Source organism: Podarcis gaigeae, assembly GCF_964106915.1.
Source record: "Podarcis gaigeae genome assembly, chromosome: 17".
Taxonomy (NCBI): domain Eukaryota; kingdom Metazoa; phylum Chordata; class Lepidosauria; order Squamata; family Lacertidae; genus Podarcis; species Podarcis gaigeae.
Genome location: NC_139694.1, coordinates 1,089,608 through 1,116,431, shown reverse-complemented (window position 1 = coordinate 1,116,431; position 26,824 = coordinate 1,089,608). Strand labels below are relative to the sequence as shown.

At 49.1% G+C, this 26,824-nt stretch overlaps 2 protein-coding genes across 2 annotated transcripts; one reads left to right on the top strand and one right to left on the bottom strand.

The window, feature by feature from the left end:
- Positions 1–38: 38 nt before the first annotated feature.
- Positions 39–13,669, bottom strand: TRIM45 (tripartite motif containing 45). Its single transcript, XM_083719144.1, has 7 exons — positions 13,401–13,669; positions 11,185–11,672; positions 9,206–9,939; positions 7,307–7,436; positions 3,885–3,999; positions 2,201–2,327; positions 39–314 (listed from the first exon to the last, which is right to left on the bottom strand). The coding sequence occupies exons 2-7, from the start codon at positions 11,667–11,669 to the stop codon at positions 163–165; spliced, it is 1,743 nt and encodes a 580-aa protein (XP_083575270.1). The 5' UTR covers positions 11,670–11,672; positions 13,401–13,669; the 3' UTR covers positions 39–162.
- A 9,137-nt stretch (positions 13,670–22,806) lies between these two features.
- Positions 22,807–26,799, top strand: LOC310835080 (V-set domain-containing T-cell activation inhibitor 1-like). The gene is made up of 4 exons (XM_083719801.1): positions 22,807–23,106; positions 23,868–24,275; positions 25,277–25,561; positions 26,477–26,799. The coding sequence occupies exons 1-4, from the start codon at positions 23,046–23,048 to the stop codon at positions 26,509–26,511; spliced, it is 789 nt and encodes a 262-aa protein (XP_083575927.1). The 5' UTR covers positions 22,807–23,045; the 3' UTR covers positions 26,512–26,799.
- The last annotated feature ends 25 nt before the right edge of the window (positions 26,800–26,824 follow it).

Sequence of the window (26,824 nt, the reverse complement as noted above, 5' to 3'; positions counted from 1 at the left end):
ACACACACACATATAAATTCTCACAAACAGTGCAAAGGTGGGATAGAAGGCACTTTTTAATTTTGACATGTTTCATCTTCTCAACGCAGGAGATTCTCTGGCGGCCAGTGCAGCCGAGTAACTCCTTGCGGGCTGAAGCCTTGCCGCCTTGCCCGAATCCCTTCAGAGCACCACGGTCCTGAGTGGGCTCCTTCCCAAGGTCTCGCCAGACGGCCCAATGGAGCACTCGGAGGCTTCAGCTACGCTGCCACAGCAGGACCAGTGAGGAGCGCCAGGGTGGTCCTTGTGCCCGTGACCACAGCCCTGATAGCCACCTGCCCATTGGAAAAGAAACTGCTTTACTAGAAATGCTCTCCAAGTAAACTTGCCATTTCCTGCACTTTGGGCAGCGGTTCTCCAAAGGTGTGGTGTGCTGCATGCTGGCATGGCAGAAGAGGATGGCAAGTGTGGCAGGAAGATTCAAGGGCAATTAGAAAAGAGAAAGGCTTCTTTCTGCTGGTGGGGAGATGAGAATTTGTTTGTCTCAAACTAGACTTAATATAAGTCTCTCACTGAGCTCGTCTGCATGCTGAGGCATAGGCAAACTCCGGCCCTTCAGATGTTTCGGACTACAATTCCCATCATCTCTAGCTAACAGGACCAGTGGTCAGGGATGATGGGAATTGTAGGCACATAGTAAGAGGATTGTTTATAATTATATTTTGGGAGTGATTCAAGTTCTTCTTTAGCTGCGTTGTTTTTACTTTCTGGATGTCCCATAAAGTTGCTGTGCGCTATATCACAAACCAAGCACTGCTTGGAGCTGTTTCTCTCCCCCCTCCCCCACCAATGGATTTCTTATCAATAAAATATTTGATGTGGTGCAATAATTTTTTATTCAGAAAGTGTGACCCAGAGGAAAAAGTTTGAGAACTACTGACCTTAGGTCATTTATCAGCAGAGGAGATAAGACTACATTCAACCTTGTACAAAGATGGAGATAAAGCAGGAAACAAACAAACAAATTCTGTTCCAGGTTATGAATGTAAAAATAGCTTTTGCCTTCCATCTACCAGCTTGGATGTCTGTTTTATAATGATGGTGGCTGGACTCTTTCATCTGTGCTATTACACTTATGGCCATTTTGCTGGAGACATTTTTGCATCCAGTGTAGGGAGGTGGCTAACGGGCTGAGGTGCAACTCAGGAATCCCTGATTGGAGTGTCACTGTTGCTTTCAACCTGCTAAAGTAAGCCACTCTGTCAGCATAAACGAGACCAACCTAGCTCCTGCACATGTCAAGTGTTTGAAACACTCCAAAGGCTATTTGATCCTGACATGCTTCCTCAGGAGTAAAGGTAAAGGGGACCCCTGACCATTAGGTCCAGTCATGGTCAACTCTGGGGTTGCAGCGCTCATCTCGCTTTACTGGCCGAGGGGGCCGGCGTACAGCTTCCGGGTCATGTGGCCAGCATGACTAAGCCGCTTCTGGCAAACCAGAGCAGTGCATAGAAACGCCGTTTACCTTCCCATCAGAGTGGTACCTATTTATCTACTTGCACTTTGACGTGCTTTGGAACTGCTAGGTTGGCAGGAGCAGGGACCGAGCAACGGGAGCTCAACCTGTCACGGGGATTCAAACCGCCGACCTTCTGATCAGCAAGCCTTAGGCTCTGTGGTTTAACCCACAGCGCCACCTGCGTCCCTTTCCTTAGGAGTAACCCCCAGTAAACACAGTGGAACTTACTTCTGAGTATACACAGACAGGATTGCATTGTAAAAATTATTCTCGGACAATACGGATGAATTGAAATAAATGATATATCCTTTGTCTGCATGATAATTTTAATTTCTGTGATGTGAAAAGCCTGGTGGCTGTGCAAATCGGTAAGCCCCGTTTCTGAAGACCCATGGTTCTCAACGTGGGGCACATGCCCCACAGGGGGGCAATTTGATTTTTACGGAGGGCAATTCAAGAATGAGTTATTAATAGTGAATGGCCATTCAGACTTTATCTATGCGAATAGGAGTTCACTTTTTGAATAGTAAGAATTATTATTGGGGGGGGGGCATCAGGATTTTAGAGATGCTTAGGTGGGGCATGTCCCAAAAAAGGTTGGGAGGCACTGCTGTAGACCGTTAAAAGTTCCCTGAAGAAAAAGAGAGAGAGAAAGTGAGAAGTGTGCCTGACCCAGTAGCTTATGGGAAAGGGGTGACTTACCAGGCATGACTCCTGCACAAGCGCATTGCGCAGCCTTCTGCCCCCCACTAGAGCAGAACGTGCAGCAGTGGAAGACGCCTCGGTGGGGGCGGAACTTGTTCTTTACAATCATGGTGAAGGGGGAGCCCTGCAGAGAACAAGTTGCCAAAGGGACAGATTTGCATGTCATAGGTAAAGGTAAAGGGACCCCTGACCATTAGGCCCAGTCACGGATGACTCTGGGGTTGTGGGGCTCATCTCGCTTTATTGGCCGAGGGAGCCGGTGTACAGCTTCCGGGTCATGTGGCCAGCAGGACTAAGCCGCTTCTGATGAACCAGAGCAGTGCATGGAAACGCTGTTTACCTTCCCGCCAGAGCGGTACCTATTTATCTACTTGCACTTTGATGTGCTTTTGAGCAGGGACCGAGCAACGGGAGCTTACCCCGTTGCGGGGATTCGAACCGCTGACCTTCTGATCGGCAAGTCCTAGGCTCTGTGGTTTAACCCACAGCACCACCCGCGTCCCTATGCATGTCATACTAGAGGATAATACAACATCAAAGGTTGCAGCAGCAGGAGGTGTTATTACAGGCCTTACACTTACTTTGAGTGGGGGAGAGGGCTAGCAACCATTTTCTGAAACAGTATTATTATTATTATTATTATTATTATTATTATTATTATTATGCAGCAACCCATCCGACTGGGTTTGCCCCAGCCACTCTGGGTGGCTTCCAACAAATTAAAACACAGTACAAATTAAAACACAAACTTCCCTAAACAGGGCTGCCTTCAGATGTCTTCTAAAAGTCAGATAGCGGTTTATTTCCTTGACATCTGACAGAGGGCGTTCCACAGAGTGGATGCCACTACTGAGAAAGCCCTCTGCCTAGACTAATGTTTACCAGTCTTAAATACAGTGGAACCTTGGTTGTCGAACATAATCTGTTCTGGAAGACCATTCGACTTCTGAAACGTTTGACAACTGAGGAGCAACGGGCGGGCGGCAAACTCAGTTGAGAAATGTGCCTCAGAAGCCGTTCGGCTTCCAAAGCCTGTTCAAAAACGGAAGCAATTACTTCCCGGTTTTCAGCGTTCGAAAACCAGAACGTTCAGCTTCCGAGTCACTCGAAAACCAAGGTTCCACTGTATATGTGTATAATGCCTGCAGGGTCATAGTCCTTTGGACACAATCACACTTACTATGTATTTATTAAAGTGTTTGTATAAATTATGCTGATGAGTTGCATCCAAAAGCTGGTATGTACCCTCTGGGCCAACTTATGTTGTTGTGGTTCTCTGACAATCAAACTTGTCAACATTTTCCCCATGTATTCTTTCTTCATGTCAATGAAAGGCGATAGCCTTTAGATGTTTCCAAAGCCCTTAAACCAATGAAAATGGAGGGAAGATGTCCTGTCCCCCTAAAGTCCAGTGGATTCACCTAAGGCAGTGATGATACTTAAAGCCAGGTTGGAGGAAGAAGTGTCTTGACTCCCCTTTGATAGCTTGAAGCTCAAGCCAACTGAGAAGCCTCCTCAGCCATTCCTATCCCTGGGCAAGCGCTGAGTTCAGAAGTGCCTTAAGCTCCGATTCTAAGTCCTCTCTCCTATCTCTCCTTTTCTGCTCTTGCCATAGGTCTCCCCATTTTGGGTTAACTCCCCAAAATCAGCCACACCCACAAAAGCTAGCAGAAAGTGTTACCTGTATATGTAGACCTCTGACAAAGACGCAGACCTTGTACTTGCCCGGTTCCTCAGGGATGTAAGAAATATGGTATGTCCCATCTTGGTTGTCAGTTACGCTGGCCTTGATGACACTGGATTTAAGACAGAGAGGAAAGAAAAATAATTGCTAGGCATGCAAAAAAAAGGAAGACATTTGTATAGAGACTTTGATCCAGTGACTGATGAAGTTGATGATTATTTTAAGAGGTCTCAAGTAGCGAGTTGCTTAATAGAATTGAGGATATCCCACAACGGGTATTTTTGAACCACTAATGAACTTCTTTCCAACTTCAGGACCTGAAGAGTCAATCTGGATGTCATGGTGATAGACCTGTGTGTCAGAATCAGGTCACTGCTGTAAAGCAGAAATGAAGACTGGATTTGAACTATACTAGGTAAAGGTAAAGGTACCCCTGCCCGTACGGGCCAGTCTTGACAGACTCTGGGGTTGGTGCGCCCATCTCACTCAAGAGGCCAGGGGCCAGCGCTGTCCGGAGACACTTCCGGGTCACGTGGCCAGCGTGACAAAGCTGCATCTGGCGAGCCAGCGCAGCACACGGAAACGCCGTTTACCTTCCCTATTTATCTACTTGCACCCGGGGGTGCTTTCGAACTGCTAGGTTGGCAGGCACTGGGACCGAGCAGCGGGAGCGCACCCCGCCACGGGGATTCGAACCGCCGACCTTTCGATCGGCAAGCCCTAGGCGCTGAGGCTTTTACCCACAGCGCCACCCACGTCCCTAGCTATACTACTGGTGACTAAAGGGACGCGGGTGGTGCTGTGGGTTAAACCACAGAGCCTAGGGCTTGCTGATCAGAAGGTTGGCGGTTCGAATCCCCATGATGGGGTGAGCTCCCATTGCTCGGTCCCAGCTCCTGCCAACCTAGCAGTTCGAAAGCATGTCAAAGTGCAAGTAGATAAATAGGTACCACTCCAGTGGGAAGGTAAAACGGTGTTTCCGTGTGCCGCTCTGGTTCGCCAGAAGCGGCTTAGTCATGCTGGCCACATGACCCGGAAGCTGTTCGCCGGCTCCCTCGGCCAATAAAGCGAGATGAGCGCCGCAACCCCAGAGTCGGCCACAGCTGGACCTAATGGTTAGGGGTCCCTTTACTTTTACTGGTGACTGGGGAACATTCTTCACATCACTAGACAACTCTCCACACCTGTTTTCTTCAAGATAAAGAAGTAGTCAATGCTATGAGAAAGCCAGTTGAGGAAAGGCTGTTTTGGGTGGGGGAAAACAACAACACTACAGTGGTCCTTTGGTTCTCAAACTTAATCTGTTCTGGAAGTCCATTCCAAAACCAAAGTGTTCCAAAACCAAGGCACGCTTTCCCATAGAAAGGAATGCAAAACAGATTAATCCATTCCAGACTTTTGAAAACAACCCCTAAAACAGCAATTTATCATGAAATTTTATTATCTAATGAGACCATGGATCCATAAAATAAAAGCAATCATCAATGTACTATAATATAAATTAAATAAGACTGTATTGTAGATGATAATTATCCACACAGCCACAAAAACAAATTAACCAAAAAAGCCTCAAAAACAAAAACGCAAAATAAATAGCAAAAACAAAAGCCCAAAACTTAATCCATTCCGAAAGTCCATTTGACTTCTGAAATGTTCAAAAACCAAGGCGCAGCTTCTGATTGGTGCAGGTGCCCTGGAAACAAAAGCTGACAACCACATTGGACATTCAGCTTCCAAAAATGTTCGAAAACCAGAACACTTACTTCTGGGTTTTCTGCGTTTGAGTACCAAAGCATTTGAGAACCAAGGTACCACTGTACCAGGAAAGGATTCAGTGCTCCTTTCCTATCTGCCCTGGGTGAATATTTTAACCAAGTCCCCTGTCCCCAGTACTGATTTACAGGAATTTGGCACCGTGTGTTAGTTTGGACAATGGAGTACTTATTGTTGCTTCTCTATGCATGTCAAAGCACACGATTCCTTCTTCAGGAACTTTAAATGACTGCAAATTCCTTAGACACAAAAACACTGCTCTGTAAACCTAAACTCAGAAACCAGATTTGAACAAGCTGTGAAACAACAAGTTTTCTTTTTGCATATCTGCAATGAATTACCCTACTGGAATGTTAAACACATTTAGAATCCAGCTCATTAAAGGCATGGCATGCTTAGGAATTAATACACTGAAGAATAAAGTATAAAGCAACTCCAGCGTCCAGCAAATTTGATATAATCTTAGGGGCTTTTTATAAATACACTAAAGGAACACTTTATACTTCTGAATATATGGGAACTATTTGTATTTGGGCCACAGTGCTCTGAAAACCTTTATAATGTCTTGTACTAAAAGGTCTGATGGACCGATTTGGATACTTTGGTTGAAAGGTGTGATAGAAATAGATTGAATTGATGAAAGCCTTAAATCAGTAAGTCTCACAATGGAGTGTTTCCATCAGAAACTGAACTTGCTAAATTAATCCAATTTTAAGGTTGTCATCCAGCTCTTTGAGACTCAGGGAGTTGCTCATCACAGCCAGCTCACCTCAACTAATGGCAATGCCTAGGACTGGTTTACTCACATGAGCAGCTACTATCAGAGGGCGACTCACGGAAGGAGGCAAACATGCCTGCCACCAGCAAAGATTCCTTTTGGAAAGACAGAAGGAAAATGCCTAATATCTATTAATTTGGAGTCTTTATGCCTTTCCTACTAATTTAATGTATTTTTAATCTTTGTTGGAAGCCGCCCAAAGTGGCTGGGGAAACCCAGCCAGGTGGGCTGGGTATAAATAAAAAAATATTATTATTATTATTATTATTATTATTATTATTATTAACCAGGATCTTGAGGCAGTTTACAACATATTTAAAGTGAAATAAAATAGGCAAGAGAGGCTAAAATGGGGGAAAGGCAGTGCTTTTTTTCTGGGGGTACGCATACCCCTAAACATTTTGTGAATATAAGTTTGGCCTCATTGAGGGGCAGTATTTCAATAGGAGTAGGAAAAGGAGAGTGCCCCTAAACTTTTTTTTTTTTTTAAGAAAAAAAGCACTGGGCAAAGGCATATATACATATCCCATCTTCCTAGTTTTCAGGTGTTCCAGTTGCCACTATGCAAATGAATATCTTCACCTGCTACAACCACCAGATGCAAGTCACTCCTCGTTGGCTGATGCTCATGTCTTCCCGTCTATTCACTATTCAAGTGCCCGTATACTCCTAAATTAACGCAGGCTGTCGCAAATCTGCATGCATCCCTTCACCTGGACTCTCAGGTACGATTCTTCCGCCACTGTTCTGATTCTGGCAATTCACCTCCTTACCCTTTTCGTGCTCATGAATGTGCTTGGGGAGGGACTCTTAAAAGGAAACGTGAAAGAGACCGAAACGGACAACACTTTGCAGAATAGCTACCAACCAATCCTTCCTGTCTTTATGGAAAATGGACACCCGGACGGGCTCCCCTCCTCTGTCCATCTGCTCATCGGAAGCGTCCTTGCAGACCAGAGTGAAGCCGGCTTGCTCATTCTGATGAGTGCTGCCGAGATCTGGAAAAGCAGAGCAGAGGAATTGGGAAGAAAATATGAAGAGCCTTGTCCTCCTGTTATGTACTCAGTTGAATAGGATCCAAAATGCAGCAGTCTGATTGGTCCCAGAACAATAGGATCCAAATTGCAGCAGTCTGATTGGTCCTAGAATAGGATTCAGAATGCAGCAGTCTGATTGGTCCTAGAACAATGCAACAGTATGATTGGTCTGCAGGAGCCACCCAATCCAGCTCCAGATGGAAGTGAATCCACAACCTGATTGGCCTACAGGAGAATTCTGGAATTAGCCAATCACATGGGGCCCATTGTGTGAATAATGTATATAAAGCCAATACTTTGGGGAAACTTTCATTCCTCCTCACCACTATGAGCTGAATAAAGAGCATGAAATCCACTCTCGACTCAGAGTATATTTCACCTCCCTTAAATGACTCTGCCCTTTCTTCCTCACTACTGTCCAAGGCTTCTGGCACTGAGCTTCAGGTGTTTTCTCTGTATGCAAAACATGTTCTCTGCCACTGAGCTACAATCCTGCATTTAAACAGACGTGTGTAAAGATCTTCTGAAACAACAATGGGACACTAGCACTGCCCAAGGCATGCTGGAGAACAGCAACAGCTGACAAAAGATAGATATAATATTTTACAAGGACAGGAAGAAACACTATGGACAGAATAATTGCCACACACAGGAAGGAGAGAGTTTGAATGCTTCAGCTGTAAGCGTAGAAATCATTCAATGTGTCAATACATCAAACCTTTTATTGGCTTCACATACAAACATCCAAAACAAATCAATACAGAATTACCACTTCTCCAGTGGCACAAAACATTTGCTAAAAAAAAAAAGGAGGCAGAGCTATCATCCCTTCTCTTCGTCTAGAGGGAGATCAGACGTCTGCAGTTTATTCTGACAACAAAAAACCAAACAGATATTTAGCCACAAATGGAAGTCACTAAAACTGCAGCTGCGATATAAGGGGTTGGGATTTGGACTGGAGCATGATTGAAATTTATAAGATCTTGGAATGCAGAAATAAAGAAAATCATCAAACCATTAATTCTAGCATGCGGGGAGGCACCTAAATTGTATAATTTGGCATCTCAATGATTGGCATTATTAATTGTATTATAATTTGGCCTTGTTATAATGAGGCTATTGTTGGATTGTTGTAATTGAAAACTAATAAAAATTATTATTAAAAAAAGAAAGACATTCTCAGGTTAACAGCCTCCCTACAGTGGCAGTGGTAGCCACCAGTTAAAGGTAAAGGTAAAGGGACACCTGACCATTTAGGTCCAGTCATGGCCGACTCTGGGGTTGCGACGCTCATCTCGCTTTACTGGCTGAGGGAGCCAGCGTACAGCTTCCGGGTCATGTGGCCAGCATGACTAAGCCGCTTCTGGCGAACCAGAGCAGCACATGGAAATGCCATTTACCTTCCCGCCGGAGCGGTACCTATTTATCTACTTGCACTTTAATGTGCTTTCGAACTGCTAGGTTGGCAGGAGCAGGGACCGAGCAATGGGGTCTATCGCAGGGATTCGAACCGCTGACCTTCTGATCGGCAAGTTCTAGGCTCTGTGGTTTAACCCACAGTGCCACCTGCGTCCCAAGCCACCAGTTAGGATGTCTTTAAAAGAGGATTAGACAAATTCATGGAGGAGAGAACTATTGATGGCTACTAGCCACGATGGCTGTGCTCTGCTCCAGAATTGGATGTGGAGCATCTTATGATGTCTTTATGCTGCTAGAAACCATCCCCTTACCTGCTCCTTGCAGGACACACTTGGCTGGATGAGCTGCTTTGTTGAGAACGGCCCCAAAGATTTCGTAGCCATGGTATACGCCGGCCTTCTTTTGAGGAGAGAAGTGGATTCTGTCGTCCGCAAGAGGGTGGATATTGCAGTCCACGCTGGTTAGCTTGCTCAGCCGGTTCTCCACCACTCCTTTGGTAAGGAGGATCTCCAGGTCCGAGCCGTTGGTGAGCAGGTGCTCAGTGAATTCCACTCCTGTCTGCATATCCAGGAGCAGCTGGAGCAGCTGGGCTTTCTGCAAATGCAACAGGCTCTCCCTTTGGACCTTCAGTTCGTTCAGAAACTTGAGCAGCCGGTCTCGGTGCTCTTCGACGGCTTTCACGTAGCCGTCTGCAAAAACGCAGATCTCTCGTGCCACGGCTTCCACGTGGCTGCTGAGGGCACTGCCCACCTCTTCAATACGGCTGAGCGCGCCTTCCAGAGTCCTCATATTCAGCTGGGTGATCTTCAAGAGCTCCCGAATGGAGTCTCCGTGCTTGTGGATAACGTTGCTGGTGAAATTGTAGGGATGCTGTCGGTGTGCACCCACCACACATTCCTGGCACACAGACATGTCGCACTGCTCACAGAAGAGCGTCAGCTCCTCCGAAGGGTGCAAAAGGCACTGGATGGGCTTCTCCATGTGGGTGAAGCCCTTCAAGTCCTGCAGCTCCACCACAGGGTGGGCAGCGGTTTTCTTCTGCCGCCTAGAAGAGTAAGGTGCAAAGTTCAGCCGTCTAAGCATCCCAGAAAACGACACCCGCAAAGCACAAGAAAAACCATTCCTACTCACACACACTGGGACAGTAATCCTGATTACTACTTTGGGGGGCAGGGGGCAGGCAAGTGTGGAGGACTCCCTGGTCCTGAGTGGGGTAACTGTGCCCCTGAAGGACCAGGTGCGCAGCCTGGAATTCACAGCTGTCCATGGAGGCGCAGGTCAATTCTGTGTCCAGGGCAGCTGTCTACCAGCTCCATCTGGTACGCAGGCTGAGACCCTACCTACCCGGAGACTGTCTCACTAGAGTGGTGCATGCTCTTGTTATCTTCCGCTTGGACGACTGCAACATGCTCTACATGGGACTACTTTTGAAGGTGACTTGGGAACTACAACTAATCCAGAATGCGACTGCTAGACTGGTGACTGGGAGTGGCCGCTGGGACCACTGGTCCTGAAAGACCTACAGTGGCTATCAGTACGTTTCTGAGCACAATTCAAAGTGTTGGTGCTGACCTTGAAAGCCCTAAACTGCATCTGCAGTATAAAAGAAAAAAAGGATACTACAGTGGTACCTCAGGTTAAGTATTTAATTCCTTATGGAGGTCCGTTCTTAACGGCAGGTACTTCAGGTTAAGAACAGTTTCAGGTTAAGAACGGACCTCTGGAATGAATTAAGTGCGTAACCAGAGGTACCACTGTATTCTGTTGGTAGCTGCTCAGAGTGGCTGGGGAAATAATAATACAGTGGTACTTCTGGTTACGTACTTAATTCGTTCTGGAGGTCTGTTCTTAACCTGAAGCTGTTCTTAACCTGAAGCACCACTTTAGCTAATGGGCCTCCTGCTGCTGCCACACCGCCAGAGCACGATTTCTGTTCTCATCCTGAAGCAAAGTTCTGAAGGTACTATTTCTGGGTTAGCGGAGTCTGTAACCTGAAGTGTATGTAACCTGAAGCATCTGTAACCTGAGGTACCACTGTATATCATTTTACCTGCAGGTGGGAAAGCAGCTGAAGTAGCAGGGAGCGAAGGGTCAGGCAGCCTCTACCCTACTTTCTGTAGCCTTTTCACTTCCTTCCAATTCTGTTGTTCAGTTTAAAGGATAAAAGGGGGTCTGTTCAAGTCTCCTGCATGTTATTTACTGTGATTGTTAAACGGGCATAAAAGGCAGGAAGGCACCACAAAATTATGTAGGGTAACTCTATAGCTCCGTCTGGGCAGGACACACGTACTTGTGAGCTTGGCAGCAAAACTGGCAAAGGCAGACCCTGCAGGCCTGGCAGTGCTTCACAGCTTCTCCATCCACGCAGAGGTCACATGCTAAGCCAAGGCCTTCACCCTGCAAGGTCTCCAACAGCACCTCTTTCAGAGCCATGTGGTCGGTGGTCAAGTTTTTGATCCCTCCTGGTGGCAAATCTACCTCAGCATCACAGACGGGACAGAGGAGGCTGAGCAGCGGCGATGGCGGCGGCCGGCAGCTCTGGAGACAAGGCCCTTCTGGACTAGAGTCCGAGTCTTCGCCTGGCAAGCCCAGGTCTGAAAAGGGCTCCAGCTGCTCTAGGCAAGCTGTGCAGAAGGTGTGTAAACAGGGCAGTATTTTAGGGGCAGAGAAGAGCTGAGCGCAAAGGGGGCACGTGCTTCTGGAACATTCCTTTGCCTCAGGAAGGGCTTTGCTCACGCTAGTCGGCTCCTCGTGTAACTCCCGAGTGTTAGACATCTCCTGGAAAACAAAGAACAACAACTTTTTAATAACAATTATTAGTACTCTTATTAGTATTATTTATTGTATATACCACCCTGTACCTGGGGGCCTCAGGGCAGTTCACAGAATAAAATCAAGAAATAAAACCACAAAATAGATGATAAAAATAAAAAAAACCACCCAATATTCCTATAATAATAGGAATTAATAGACAATACGATCAGAAAATCATCATTGCTCTTTAAAAACAGGAGTTCCCCCACCCTACAAAAGGAAGAAGCCTCAAAGTCCCAGGTTATTCCACTCTATTTACAGCAAGGCATGGCGCTGTGGGTTAAACCACAGAGCCTAGGACTTGCCGATCAGAAGGTCGGCGGTTCGAATCCCCGCAACAGGGTGAGCTCCCATTGCTCAGTCCCTGCTCCTGCCAACCTAGCAGTTCGAAAACACATCAAAGTGCAAGTAGATAAATAGGTACTGCTCTGGAGGGAAGGTAAACAGCATTTCCATGTGCTGCTCTGGTTCGCCAGAAGCGGCTTAGTCATGCTGGCCACATGACCCGGAAGCTGTACGCCGGCTCCCTCGGCCAATAAAGTGAGATGAGCGCCGCAACCCCAGAGTCGGCCACGACTGGACCTCATGGTCAGGGGTCCCTTTACCTTTACCTTTTATGCTTCACCCAAAATATTAATGAAAAAGCTGGCTTCAGGCACCAGGCCTGATGACTGACCAACTGTTGTGTTACAAAGGTGTCAGCAAACGGGACATGAACCCTGCCATATGGAAATCCCTTGCAGACAACCTCCGTGCCTGGAGACAGATAGTCAAATTGTGTATCCATAGCAGTGCCCAGAGAAGGAATGAGTGCTTGGGAGAAGCACACACACACACAGAGAGAAATACCATGTTGCATCTGCCCCGGTTTCAACAAAACATGTCTCTCCCATATCCGTCTCTACAGAAACAGCACATTCTATAACTCTCTAATGGTATCCGAACCGCTCCACAAATGTTCTTGCTGTGCTAAGTTCATATTGACATATCTGTGCTCAGAATAAAGCTGGGTGTATGTCAGGGTGTGTGTGTGTGTTATAATAATTCTGCAAATCTGAAGACAGCCCTGAACAAAACTAATTGCCCCCTTATGTCACAAGAGCTTTGGTTACACTGGGAGTCAGAAGGGATCGAGTCTCTTATCCCAGAGGGAAAGACATGAGTTGGCCAAACTTGTCTCTCACTTAGAATGGGCTCTAGCCCACAAACGCTCATGCCATGCTGTCCTTGAGAAGCCACAAAGCATTGTCTTTGCTTTATTCTGACCATTTCATAAGCGCACAGAACAGAATTTGCGAGATGGCTTGTGCCACACTCCCTTTTCCCGGCCCTGTCTCCAACTGTGATCTGTCCTTTCAACTGCAGGAGACCCGAGGGGCACAGAGGACTCCATTCCTGACCCTGGACAAAGTCAGCGAGGGCCGATCCCTTCCTCAACCGAGGCAACACAGGTCCGGCCCCTGCCTCCCCCAACCCAGCGCCTTGCCCTCTCCCGGGGGGAGCGAATCAGCCCTTGGCTCCCCTCCTCTCCGCCCGAAATAGAGTGGCATTTCGCTTCTCCCTCGCCCTTTCGTTTCCACCGTTCCCCATTCCTTGGGTGTCGCCAAGTGCGCCAAGAGAACAGATTCTCCAGGCGGAGTCTCTCTTCGCTTCGCTCCCCTCCCCCCGGAGTTGTTCCTTCACCCCCTTTACCTCCCAAAGTGGCGTGGACTTCTCGGATAGCTTTCAGGCCCGTCAGCTGCCCGTTTCCCCTTTCTTTCTTTCCTTCCTTCCTTCCTTCCCTCCCCTGGAAAGAGAAACCGTTCACTTGGTTACGCACGGAGCGCGCTGGGCTAGAGCAGCTGCGCCCTGCTTTACGCACGGCGAGGCGCGCCTTGGCAACGCGATCTGGAGATCTCTGGAGAATGTGGGAGAGGGTGGCGGCGCCAGCGACGCAGCACATGGCTGGCTGGGGAGGAGAACTGGGGCGGGGGCTGGGATTTAGTGGAGAGCTGAGGGCGAGAAGGCGCGTCGCCAGCAGTTCTCCGCTGGGGCGCATCAGGTTACACAAAGACGGGGGGGGGGCGAAGCGAGGCTGTGAACCTGCTTTCGGGAGCCTAATCTAAATAATAATAATAATAATAATAATAATAATAATAATAATAATAATAATAATAATAATACCCTGCCCATCTGGTCAAGCATCCCCAGCCACTCAGAGCAGCTTCCAACAGGATATTAAAAACAGGATAAAAGATCAAACATTAAAAACGTCCCTAAACAGGACTGCCTTCAGATGTCTTCTAAAAGTCAGATACAGTGGTACCTTGGGTTAAGTACTTAATTTGTTCTGGAGGTCCGTTCTTAACCTGAAACTGTTCTTAACCTGAAGCACCACTTTAGCTAATGGGGCCTCCCGCTGCTGCCGCGCCGCCGGAGCACAATTTCTGTTCTCATCCTGAAGCAAAGTTCTTAACCTGAAGCACTATTTCTGGGTTAGTGGAGTCTGTAACCTGAAGCGTATGTAACCTGAAGTGTATGTAACCCGAGGTACCACTGTACTGTAGTTGTTTATTTCCTTGACATCTGGTGGGAGGGAATTCCACAAGGCGGGTGCCACCACCGAGAAGGCCCTCTGCCTGGTTCCCTGTAAGTTGGCTTCTTGCAGTGAGGGAACTGCCAAAAGGCCCTCGACGCTGGACCTCAGTGTCTGGGCAGAACGATGGGGGTGGAGACGCTCCTTCAGGTATACTGGGTTGAGGCCATTTAGGGCTTCATAGGTCAGCACCAACACTTTGAATTGTGCTTTTTTAAACACTCTTCTATTTCCTAATTTTAACTGTTATTAGTGCTCTATGCAGAAAGGGAGGTCATACATTGAATGAATGAATGACCTTCCCGTCCAATGAGAATTCAATCCCATTTATCTATGCCTTTTAGTAACACTTTTGCCAAACAGCTTCCCCATTTTCCTAAGAGTTTTTCTGCATCATCCTCTCCTGAAATCGCCTTGGTGCTTCAGCACATTTGGGCACTGGATACGGGCTCATTTATCCAGGTAAGCTGGCAAATAGAGTAACCTTTGTGTTGCTGCTTTATGCAGAAAAGAACTTAATGGGACTGTGGTTCCTCTGCCCATGCACAGAATGCAAGTGTTCCTGTCAGAAGTATCTATAATTTTCCATGTTGGGCTTTTCAAAGGGAACAAACAGAGGGTTACCGTATTTTTTGCCCTATAGGACACACTTTTTCCCCTCCAAAAATGAAGGGGAAATGTGTGTGCGTCCTATGGGGCGAAAAATACGGTAAACTAGACATGGTGGTCGGGTGCACAATAAGTATCTCCAAATGTTGGTGGAAAATTCTATTTTAATGCAGCCTTTCAACTTTTAACCCAAATATACAGCACTTAGGGCTGGAGGAGATACCTAACCTTTTAGTCATGGGGCACGTTTCCAGTCAAAACCACTGCTGTCCACCTGCTTCCTCACTTGCAGGAGAAAATGCTGGCTCCTTATTTTTCCTCACTGTGGGTAGAAAAATAGTTCGGGTTGGTTGGGTGATTTATTTTTTAACTGACAACTTAAGGGACAGGGTTTGGCACCTCCCTCCCCATCCTCTTCCCAGTTCAGAAAGCATTCAGATTTTATCCATGGCTATCTTCCTTATGTCTGCTTGCACTGCGGGGCAAAGTTAACATATTGTTGCCAACCGACCAGGAAGATGGGGGTGGGTGGGAAATTGCTCCCACCAACAGCATACCTAATATAGTTAATTTGCATTGGGAACCAGGCAGAGGGCCTTCTCGGTAGTGGCACCCACCCTGTGGAACGCCCTCCCATCAGATGTCAAGGAAATAAACAACTACCTGACTTTTAGAAGACATCTGAAGGCAGCCCTGTTTAGGAAAGTTTTTAATGTTTGATGTTTTGTTCTGTTTTTAATATTCTTTTGGGAGCCACCCAGAGTGGCTGGGGAAACTGAGCCAGATGGGTGGGGTATAAATAAATTATTTATTATTATTATTATTATTATTATTGTCAGGACTGCCGCTAGGTCCCAGCTCACAGAGGACCAACGCCCAGTGGATGTTATATACAAAAGTCTTTATTAAAGTTTAGTTTCCATTTCCAAGCTCTGGGCGCGCAGACCCACGTCTTGACGCTAGACCGGCTAAGTCCCCTCTGACTCACTGCTCCACCCACACCAGTTTAAGATTCTAGCCCGGCTCCACCTCTTGCGCTGCTCTTTCCTGCGCTGGGTCCTTCTGCCCTCTGGGGTTCCCTCCTTCCTGGACTCCTCTGACGCTGAGCCTCCTGAGCCTTGCCCCTCCCTCCGGCGGGCTTTAGGACCTGGCTCCCTTCCCGGGCTCCCCGCTGTGCCGCCCTCCTGTACATTTGAACTTGGCGCGCGCGCCCAGCCGGTGACTTTCCTTCTGACCGTTTCCCCGCTTCCTGATGTGGGTGTTGCCAAACCTGACTCCTCTCCTCCCTCTGGTGGTGAGGACACTGGTCCCGACTCCTGGGACTCCCCCTCCCCACTGCGCTCTGGTGGAGACGCTGGTCCTGATCTCCAGCTGCTGCTCAGGGATTCCCCGCTGGCCCCTTCCTCCTGGGGCTTCCCCCCTGGACCCCCCTTCGCTCTGGCCACCGGCGCTCCCTTCTGTGAGTCCTCCGATACGCTAGAGAGGTTTGTGGAATAACTCTGGCCACTGTCACTGCCTGCGCCCCCCTCGTACTCCTCCTCCTCACTCTCCATTTGCTCCCCCTCCTGTGTCTCTCCTTCTGAACCCCTGACATCCATCCCCCCCTCGAAGCCCCCCCTTCCCCCTCCCCCTCTTCAGGTGCGGGTTCCGGGTGCTCTAGAGTTGTCGGGGTGAGTTCAGGATACAGTTCGTCCCCCGAGGCGTGCAGCCATCGTGAGAAGTCCGGAAAGTCCTCCATGGGCTCGTTGACTGCGATTCCCTCCGCTTCCATCTCCTGGGCGGTGTGTTCGAAATCTGAGGCCGCCCCCAAATCACTCACAACCCCTTCTCCCCCTGTCGCCTGAGGTGCCGCCACTTCGCAGGGTCCCTCCGGCACGTCTCTGCGCCATCCCACTTCGGGTTGGTCCTCCCACCAGTAAGATCCCCCCGTGCCAAAACCTGAGAGCGATCCCTCTGGGGAGCTGCCTCCCGGAGCCGAGTCCTCCGCTGACGAGAAACCCCGGAAAGTGCTGGCCGAGAGTGTGGGTGTGAACAGACAATCATCGAAAAAGCCCGCCGGCATAGGCTTGTGCGGGAAAAGTGTATGGAATTCTTCCTTGAGCAACTGCTCCTCCAATGCGTAATCCGGCACCCACCTGTTGGCGCTGGCCGGGGTGTCCTCTGTGGCGAGAAGATATTCAATCCCGTCCTCCCCCCACCTTGAGTCTAAAATCTCAGTGGCTTCGTTGAGTGGCCCCCTTCTCGGCGACCCCCCCTTTTTGGGCGCTTCCCTGAGCGGGTCTGGCGCTGTCCCTGGTGCCTGAAACCTGTGGGGCTCTTTGTAGGGTGTGAGCACTGATCTATGAAAGACCGGGTGCATTCTGGACCCCTCCGGGAGTGTTAACCGGAAGGCCACTGGGTTGATCTGCGCCTCTACTTGGTAAGGCCCTAGCTGCTTGTGCCCGAGCTTCTTCTTGGCCAACGATCTGGCCAGAACTGCCTGGGCTGCTAACCAGACCCAGTCTCCTACCCGGATGTCTTCCCCAACCCTCCTGTGTCGGTCTGCCTGCACTTTGTAAGCCTGTTTCGCCATCTCTAACTGCCTCCTGAGCTGCTCGTGGATCTCCTGCAACTCCGCTGCCACGGCCTCTGCTCCCTGCGGCTCCCCCTCCCTCACTTTCTCTAAACCCGGGAAGGTTCTGGGATGCCGCCCATTGTTGGCGAAAAACGGTGTCACCCCCGTGGACACGTGTTTCGCGTTGTTGTAGGCAAACTCGGCTAGCGGTAGGTAGTCCACCCAGGTCGAGGGCTGCTGGTTCGCGTAGCATCTCAGGTACTGCTGCATGATGGCGTTGACTCTCTCCGCCTGTCCGTTAGTCTGCGGGTGTCGCGCCGACGCCAGGCTGACCTTGACGTTCAGGAAACCCATCAGCTTTTGCCAGAAGTTGGATATGAACTGGCGCCCCCTGTCGGACAGGATGGACCGTGGTAGGCCGTGCACCTTGAACACGTGGTCTATAAACAGCTTGGCGGTCTGCTCGGCTGTGGCCACCTTCGCGCAAGGAATGAAGTGGGCCATCTTGGTGAACAAGTCTACTACCACGAGTACTGCCGTCTTGTCTCTCGAGCTGGGCAGATCCGTGACAAAGTCCAGGGCCACCCTCTCCCACGGTTCGAACGGTGTCTGTAGCGGTTCCAAGAGGCCCGCCGGCGGCTGGTGCACTGGTTTGGCCCTTTGGCAGGTGTCGCACCTCCTGACGTATTCCGCGACATCCCCCCTCATCTTGGGCCACCAAAAGTCTCTGGCCACTAGGTCCACCGTCTTCTCCTTGCCGAAGTGTCCCGCGCTGGGCGCGTCGTGCAGCTGTTGCAGGACCCTCGCGCGGAGGTTGTCTCCCGGCACGTAGAGGGCTCCTTTGCGGATGAGCAGGCCGTCGCGTATTTGGAAGTCGTCGTCCCTCGCCGTGCCGCTACGCACCTCCTCCATCTTGGCTCGCGCGAAGGAGTCCGTCTGCAGCGCGCGACGCACCGCGTCCAGGTCCACCGTGGCTGACGCGCATGCCCACGCCTTTGGTGCGAAAATATGCTTGGCCGCCGCCGCCGCCTCTTCTTCGAGATACTGCGGTTTCCTGGACAGCGCGTCCGCCATGATGTTGTTGTTTCCAGGGATGTATTCTATTCTGAAGTCGAAATCTGCAAAGAACTCCGCCCAGCGGATGTGTCTCTGGTTCAGGAACCTCGCCGTGCGCCAGTACTCCAAGTTCTTATGGTCTGTACGGACCTGCACCGTGTGTTTGGCCCCGACGAGGAAATGCCGCCACGCCTTGAAGGCTGCATGTATGGCCAATAACTCCCTGTCCCAGATGGTGTAGTTCTGCTCCGACTTGCTGAGTTTCCTGGAGTAGAAAGCGCACGGCCTCCAGTCCCCCTGGTGGTCTTGCTGCAACAGGACGGCCCCCACGGCCCTGTCTGACGCGTCCGTCTCCACTCTCATGGGCCTGCTGGGGTTCACGTGTAGCAGGTGTTCCTCGGACGCGAAGAGGTGCTTGAGCTTCTGAAAGGACTGCTCTGCCTGCTCCGTCCAGATGAACTTCTTCTTCTTGGAACTGAGGGTGTCAGTGATGGCCGCTGTCTGCATGGCGAAACCTTTGATGAACTTGCGATAAAAGTTGGCAAAGCCGACAAACCTCTGGACTTCCTTTCGATTGCGTGGGCTCTTCCAGTCCAGCACTGCCCGTACCTTGGTACTGTCCATGGTGAGTCCCTTGTCGGACAGTTTGTAGCCCAGGAAGTCCACCTCCGTCTTGTCGAACTGGCACTTCTCCAGCTTGGCGTAAAGCCGGTGCTCCCGCAGCCGCTGCAGTACTTCCCTGACATCTCTCTCGTGAGCCTCCGGCGACTCCGAGAAGATGAGGATGTCGTCCAGGAAGCAGACGCACTTCTTGTAGAGAAGACCCGCCAAGACATGATGCATGAATGCTTGAAAACAGTGGGAGCCATTTTGTAATCCAAAAGGCATAACTCTATATTCATAGGTGCCCAGCGGCGTAAACATGGCCGTCTTCCACTCGTCACCCTCCCTCACTCGTATGAGATTGTACGCTCCGTGTAGATCCAACTTGGTAAAGATGCGCCCCTTCCGCACCGTCGCCAGCAGGTCATCGATCTTGGGCATGGGGAAGGCTGAGGGCTTGGTTTTCGCATTTAAGACGCGGTAATCAACTACAAGCCTCTTTTGGGGCGTGTCCCGCTTCTTTACAAAGAATACAGGACTGCCCCCCACCGCCTTGGACTCTCGGATGAATCCCCGCTTCAAGTTGTGATCTATGAACTCCCTGAGCTCCTGCAATTCATCCTCAGACATGGAATACAGCTTCCCCGTCGGGAGCGTCGCCCCCGGCAGGAGGTCAATCTTGCAGTCGTAGGGTCTGTGGGGAGGCAGCTTGTCCGCTTCTTTCTCGCAGAAGACCTCCAAAAACTCTTTGTACTTGTTAGGTACCGCTTGCAACATGCCCAAGTTCAGCTGTGGTCCATCCTCGTGCCCCTCATCGTCCAAGTCAGCCAGGATGCAATGTTCTGCGCAGTAGGAGGAGCCGAAGGTCAGTTGCCGCTGGTACCAAGCTAATGCCGGGCTGTGCCTATCCAGCCAACTCATGCCCAACACAATGGGCGTGTCTGACAGGCGGGTGACGTTGAAGCTGATGACTTCGCGGTGATTACCAATGCGCATCACCATTGGCGGCGTCTGCTGCAGCACTTGCCCTCCCAGTAGCTCCCTGCCGTCCACCGTGACGACGTTCAGAGGTACCGTCGCTGGCAGAAGGGCTATGCCATGTTGCTGGATGAAGTCCATGCCTATAAAATCTGCATTGCTCCCAGAGTCAATCGTAATGGGGATTTCCACAGTGAGCCCATTGGGAAGTTGAAGGGATGCGGTGAGCTGCACTACTGGTTTGGGTGGGAGGGGGTCTGTGGGCTGTAACATTACTGGGGATTGCTTCACTGACTTGTCTGGCTGGCCCCCAGTGACTCCATTTCCAGCCAGACAGTGGAGTTTTCCTGCTGTGATTCACTCTGCTGAACTGCTTCTGTTACTGTCGCTGCGGCTGCAGTGTGCTTGTGAAACCGCTGGGGACACTCTTTCGCCATGTGCTGAGCACTGTCACAGATGTAGCACTTCCTGGTCCCTCTAGGAGGCTTCATTTTGACTGCTCCCGGCGTTAGGGCTCCGGCTGTGGACTGAGCCTTAGCACCACCTATCTCCATCGGCTCCTCTCCTCCTCCCAGTGGAGGCATGGATCGAGCGCGCGCCGCTTCCTTGGGAAAGGGGGGTGGTGCTTTCGTTGGCGTGCGGCCCCAATGCCCTTCCTCTTTGTCCCAAGAGCGTCCTTCCAGCCTAACCCCAATGGTGAGTGCCCTCTCCACAATGTCCTTGGTGGTTTGGGGTCTCTCCCCCCTTGCAATTTCGTCTTTCACAGCTCCGTTCAGCCCCTCCCAGAACAGATCTCTGACGGCAGGCGATTCTCTCTCCCACCCCAATGCGTTCACCAATGCGAAAAAACGTGAATGATATTGCCTTACAGTGGCTCTACCTTGTCTTAGTCCGTGAATCTGTTTCCTAGCGATATCCACATCAATCTCAGACAAAAAACACGCATCCATCACTTTAAGGAAGGCACCCGCATCTTGGAGGGCTGGATCCTTATCTCTCCAGAGATTGCGCAGCCACGTTTTCGCCTCTCCCCGTAAATGCGAAACAATAAATCCCACTCTTTCTTCCTCATTTTTAAAGTCCTTGTCAAGCAGCTGCAGTGCATATAGTACATCTGCTCTGAAGTTAGGATACTCCTGCAGGTCCCCATTGAAGTGAGACACAAGGCTCCCTCCTCTGTTCCCCAGCCCAATCCCTTCTGGTCTGGTGGCCGGTAGCCTCTGTGTAGTTAGCACTTCTAACCTGGTTCGCAGATCCTGGCAGGCAGCAGCTGCTTCCTGTTCCTTCTTTCTGGACGCCAAAATTTCTGCGTTCAGCTGTGTCACTGTGTTTTGCAGACTCGCTATCTTCTCTTCGGTAGTCATTTCCCTGGTTTTCGTGAGCTCGCGAAGCACCAATCTTCACCCCTCGCTGCTTTCCCACACTCCACGAGGTTTTAAAATTGGTGGAAAATGACGAGAGGGGACTTACTGTCAGGACTGCCGCTAGGTCCCAGCTCACAGAGGACCAACGCCCAGTGGATGTTATATACAAAAGTCTTTATTAAAGTTTAGTTTCCATTTCCAAGCTCTGGGCGCGCAGACCCACGTCTTGACGCTAGACCGGCCAAGTCCCCTCTGACTCACTGCTCCACCCACACCAGTTTAAGATTCTAGCCCGGCTCCACCTCTTGCGCTGCTCTTTCCTGCGCTGGGTCCTTCTGCCCTCTGGGGTTCCCTCCTTCCTGGACTCCTCTGACGCTGAGCCTCCTGAGTCTTGCCCCTCCCTCCGGCGGGCTTTAGGACCTGGCTCCCTTCCCGGGCTTCCCGCTGTGCCGCCCTCCTGTACATTTGAACTTGGTGCGCGCGCCCAGCCGGTGACTTTCCTTCTGACCGTTTCCCCGCTTCCTGATGTGGGTGTTGCCAAACCTGACTCCTCTCCTCCCTCTGGTGGTGAGGACACTGGTCCCGACTCCTGGGACTCCCCCTCCCCACTGCGCTCTGGTGGAGACGCTGGTCCTGATCTCCAGCTGCTGCTCAGGGATTCCCCGCTGGCCCCTTCCTCCTGGGGCTTCCCCCCTGGACCCCCCTTCGCTCTGGCCACCGGCGCTCCCTTCTGTGAGTCCTCCGATTCGCTAGAGAGGCTTGTGGAATAACTCTGGCCACTGTCACTGCCTGCGCCCCCCTCGTACTCCTCCTCCTCACTCTCCATTTGCTCCCCCTCCTGTGTCCCTCCTTCTGAACCCCTGACAATTATTATTATTATTATGATTATTATGATTATTATGATTATTATGATTATTATTATTATTATTATTATTATTATTATTACCATGTGCTTACGAACACTCTTTTCAGGACAAATGGGCAGGAAAACCAAGGAGACACCACTCCTTACCTGTTTTAAAGGCCAACAGAGCTAGACCAAAGTAAGCAATGTAAGAATGTGCATGAACTGAAATAGAGGAAAAACAACAACAAGAAGAGTTTGGATTTGATACCCCGCTTTATCACTCCCCAAAGGAGTCTCAAAGCGGATCACATTCTCCTTTCCCTTCCTCCCCCACAACGAACACTTTGTGAGGTGAGTGGGGCTGAGAGACTTCACAGAAGTGTGACTGGCCCAAGGTCACCCAGCAGCTGCAGGTGGAGGAGCAGGGAAGCAAACCCGGTTCCCCAGATTACGAGACTATCGCTCTGAACCACGACACCACACTGGCTCTCAAACAAAACTCCTCCATCTGCGTTCTGCTCCTGTGATGTGTACTGTAAGCTCATTAATTCTCCTCCTGGAATTAAGACACATGGTGCTGGATGAGCACAGAGGCAAAGAAGCTGAGTGATGCACTTGTTAGGAGCAGTCGCTGGCTGAGAAGTCGTTTTTCGTTGGCAGGTGGTGGCACCCGCCTGCGTGGAGCCCTGGAGCCTGGAAGGGGTCGCAGGAAGCCTGATCCAAAGCTCTGCATCTCTCGCTTTGTAGAAAGATGGCTTCCCTTCTGAACCTCATCTCTCCCTTCCTGCTCACCTTGCTGATGTATCACGTTGGTAAGTGGCTCAAAATGTCAGGAAGGCAAGTGGAATGTTTGTGGTCGGTGTGGAATGAAATGTTCCTTTTTGGAGAGGAGTTGAAATTTCACATTTATGGGCTTTCAAGCTTTTGAGAGCTGCAAGTGTCTTTCTTGGATTATAACAGTTTCTAGCCTTTTGCCATTTAAGTATTTACTTAATTTAAGTTAAACGAATCTCACTTAACCACAATTGCGGCACGCCCCCCCCCCCCCCGAGCATGGAACTTTGACAAGACTACAGCATCATACTAATATGTTTATTTTAAAAGAAGATTAAAAAAAACTCACCACAATTCTACTAGGTAAAATACTAGCGAATGTAAAGCACTTACACCCTTTAAAAAAACTTCTAGTAATTGAAGGCAAGAGAACAAATGTTGGGATAACAATGTGTTACTCATTCTACGCTTGAGTGCAAGTGGGAAAATGAGTTTGGTTAAATGGGCAGCATGTTCTTTTGGTTCACTGTTCAGAGAGCTAAATTAGGAAGGCAAGGGTTTAGTTACAGGACTAGGCACAATAACAAGATTTAGCATTCATATAGGGTGTTTTTGTGTGTGTTAAATATTCAGAATGCTTCACATGTTATGTTGATGTAATTCTTTAGAACAACGCCGAAAGGTAGGCGATTGATCAAGAAACCAGTGGCTTGATTGATTGATTGATTGATTGATTGATGGATTGATTTAATCAGCAGAGCACTTGAGCTAGCGGAGTACTAACTGTTCCATTCCATAGATGCAGCAATGACGGAATTCAAAGTACGTCCCTTCGACAATATTTCTCTGCCCTGCCAGTTCTCCTTTGTGGACGGCACCGATGGCTTGACGTTTACGTGGGAGAGGGAAGATATTAAGGAAGAACACGAAGTGGAAGATAAGGAATTTTACAAATTTTTTGTGGGGCTCCACGACTTTTACCAGTTTTACCCAAAGCTGATATACAGCTTTAGCAACAACCAGGAACAGTTGGAGGAGCGGAATTCGCTATATGAGGGGAGAGTCTGGGTAGACGAGGAGGAGATCGCCGATGGCAGCCTGGCACTCATGTTGGAGCAAGTCCAGTTTTCTGATGAGGCAATATACATATGTAAGGCATACAATTCACGGGGCAGGGGGCAAAGGAAAGTGAAGCTCCTCGTGCAAGGTAAGACATTTAAATGCACTTGAATATTGCACAGGTGAAAATAGGAAGGTGTGTACGTCTGATATCCCTATTATCACCGAGAGTGCTGACTCCAGGTTTGAGGAAATCCAATACAGTGGTACCTCGGGTTACATACGCTTCGGGTTACATACGCTTCAGGTTACAGACTCCGCTAACCCAGAAATAGTGCTTCAGGTTAAGAACTTTGCTTCAGGATGAGAACAGAAATCACGTGGTGGCGGCGCAGCAGCAGCAGGAGGCCCCATTAGCTAAAGTGGTGCTTCAGGTTAAGAACAGTTTCAGGTTAAGAACGAATTAAGTACTTAACCCGAGGTACCACTGTACACAGTGGCCTTTGGTTAGCAGACTTCTCCATCACTTGGAAGCAGTCAATAGCAGCCACACTAGGGCTGGGTATAGCCGCCATTTAAATATTTTACAATCGTGGTATGTTGGGTGGCTGTGTGAGGAAAGAGGACAAAAGAATGAGATGAATGTGGACTGGGTAGAGTAAGGGATAAAAGGAGATGAACTGGGGACAGGTCACCAAAAAACCCCACAACCCTGGCCATCCACAAAAGACCAGAGGGATAAATAGTCGTAAGTTTCAGAGAAGCAGAAATGAAAATGGACAGAGTAAAAGATAAGATCGTGAATATAGATGCTGAATAGAAATGGGCTGTAAGAGTGAATGGGGCAATTTCAGGATGGGTTTTACAAAATGGCACATGCCTGAATAAGAACTGTTAAGATTTATCCCCTCCCACAGTCTAGACTCGTGTAAGTTCTCTTATTTTTCTCCTTCAGAAACTTGGAATTTAAGATTAAGGTAGGGTCATGGAGCTGGTTTTCTGTACGTTAATCTTAAGGAAAGAGTCGTTCTAACAAGATTTTTTTCCTTCCAAAATTGCCTCTTTCTTCAGAGACCCCAGAGCAATTACTAACCAAGCTGCAATTAGCTAAGTCACTAATTGTTTTGTTTTTCCTTCCATAACAATTAGATGCTGAAGAGCCACAGGTGCAGTTCAGCACCGTCAATGACACACTTGTGGCCAAGTGCATCTCCGCAGGCTGGTATCACATGCCAAAGGTAACTTGGCGGAACCGAAGGGAAGAGGACATTTCCAGCTACGCCAAATCAGACATCCTGGAAGAGAAGCAGGATGGGTCCCACAGGGTGGTATCCGTCTTGCACTACCCTGTATTGCTCCACGAGATCTACACTTGCCATATTGAAGAAGACGACGTGCTCAACAGGCCTGTTCGATCCATCCACAAAGTCCCAAGTAAGTGATCTGCTGCTCTCCCCTTGGACCTTGAAGGTCTGATGCAACATGACATCAGACGTGTGGTCAAGAAAGGACACCTGTCCTCTCCAGGACAAATGAAGGCCTCTAGATCTAATGGGAAAGGTGCAGAATAACTGGAGACCTGGGCTTCATACTTTGAGCAAGTTTGACAGGGCGGCCTTCAGATGTCTTCTGGAAGTCAGAGAGTTGTTTATTTCCTTGACATCTGATGGGAGGGCGTTCCACAGGGCGGGTGCCACTACTGAGAAGGCCTTCTGGCAGTTCCCTCACTGCGAGAAGTGAAGCTACAGGGAACCAGGCAGAGGGCCTTCTCGGCAGTGGCAGCCACCCTGTGAAACGCCCTCCCATCAGATGTCAAGGAAATAAACAACCATCTTTTAGAAGACATCTGAAGGCAGCCCTGTTTAGGGAAGTTTTTAATGTTTGATGTTTTACCACTTTATTACTACTATGACAACGATGATGGGAGCTACTCAGAATGGCTGGGGAAACCCAGCCAGATGGGCAGAGTATTAATTATTTATTATTATTATTATTATTATTGTTGTTGTTGTTGTTGTTGTTGTTGTTGACAAACTTGTCAGAATACAAATTTCTTTTGGGTTTCCTTTATATTGAGCTTCTTAATGCACGCCAGCCTTCCTTCTGGATCGTGTTAGCGAACACCTTCTACCTGAATACTTAGATCCTTAAAACTCAGTTTGCTTGCAGTACAGCATTCCTTTCTTGGGTGGAGTAGTCAAAATCTAATGCTGGCTACAATTTTATATTCACTTACTTGGGAGTAAGCCCCATTGAACTCAGTGGGACTTGCTTCTGCATAGATATATACAGGATTGCACCGTTTGAGGGATAGCTTGCACAACACTTCCTTTTTTCTTTTTTTCCCAGAGAGGAAATACCATAATATGTACAATCACTATTAGAAGGTTAGCAGCTGGTCGCAAGCTACTTGCAAAGAGAAGCCCTTACTGCTTTCAACAGATGGATTCTTCAGCTTTGCGCAGTTCTTGGATGCAGCAGAAAGAAGAGGAAAACTAGACTAGACAATAGGACAGTAAAAATGTCTATGGAAATTTGGCTGTTTTCATGCTGCTTCTCGACTTGCATACTTCAAACAGGGCAACAAATCACATGTGATGGCCTAGTTCACATTCTATATTCTTAGGCACAGAAAGAGCCTTCAAAACTTCTGAACAATAAAGTGAATGAAGTACAGGAAAGAATTCTGTCTTTTAT

Coding starts and splice junctions, on each gene's coding strand:
- LOC310835080 (XM_083719801.1), top strand. CDS start 23,046: ATGGCTTCCCTTCTGAACCTCATCTCTCCCTTCCTGCTCACCTTGCTG. Junction 24,276..25,276: donor AGTGAAGCTCCTCGTGCAAG/GTAAGACATTTA, acceptor CATAACAATTAG/ATGCTGAAGAGCCACAGGTG. Junction 25,562..26,476: donor ATCCATCCACAAAGTCCCAA/GTAAGTGATCTG, acceptor TTTTTTTCCCAG/AGAGGAAATACCATAATATG.
- TRIM45 (XM_083719144.1), bottom strand. CDS start 11,669: ATGTCTAACACTCGGGAGTTACACGAGGAGCCGACTAGCGTGAGCAAA. Junction 9,940..11,184: donor TTTTGCTGCCAAGCTCACAA/GTACGTGTGTCC, acceptor TTACTCTTCTAG/GCGGCAGAAGAAAACCGCTG. Junction 2,328..3,884: donor TCAGAGGTCTACATATACAG/GTAACACTTTCT, acceptor TGTTCTCTGCAG/GGCTCCCCCTTCACCATGAT.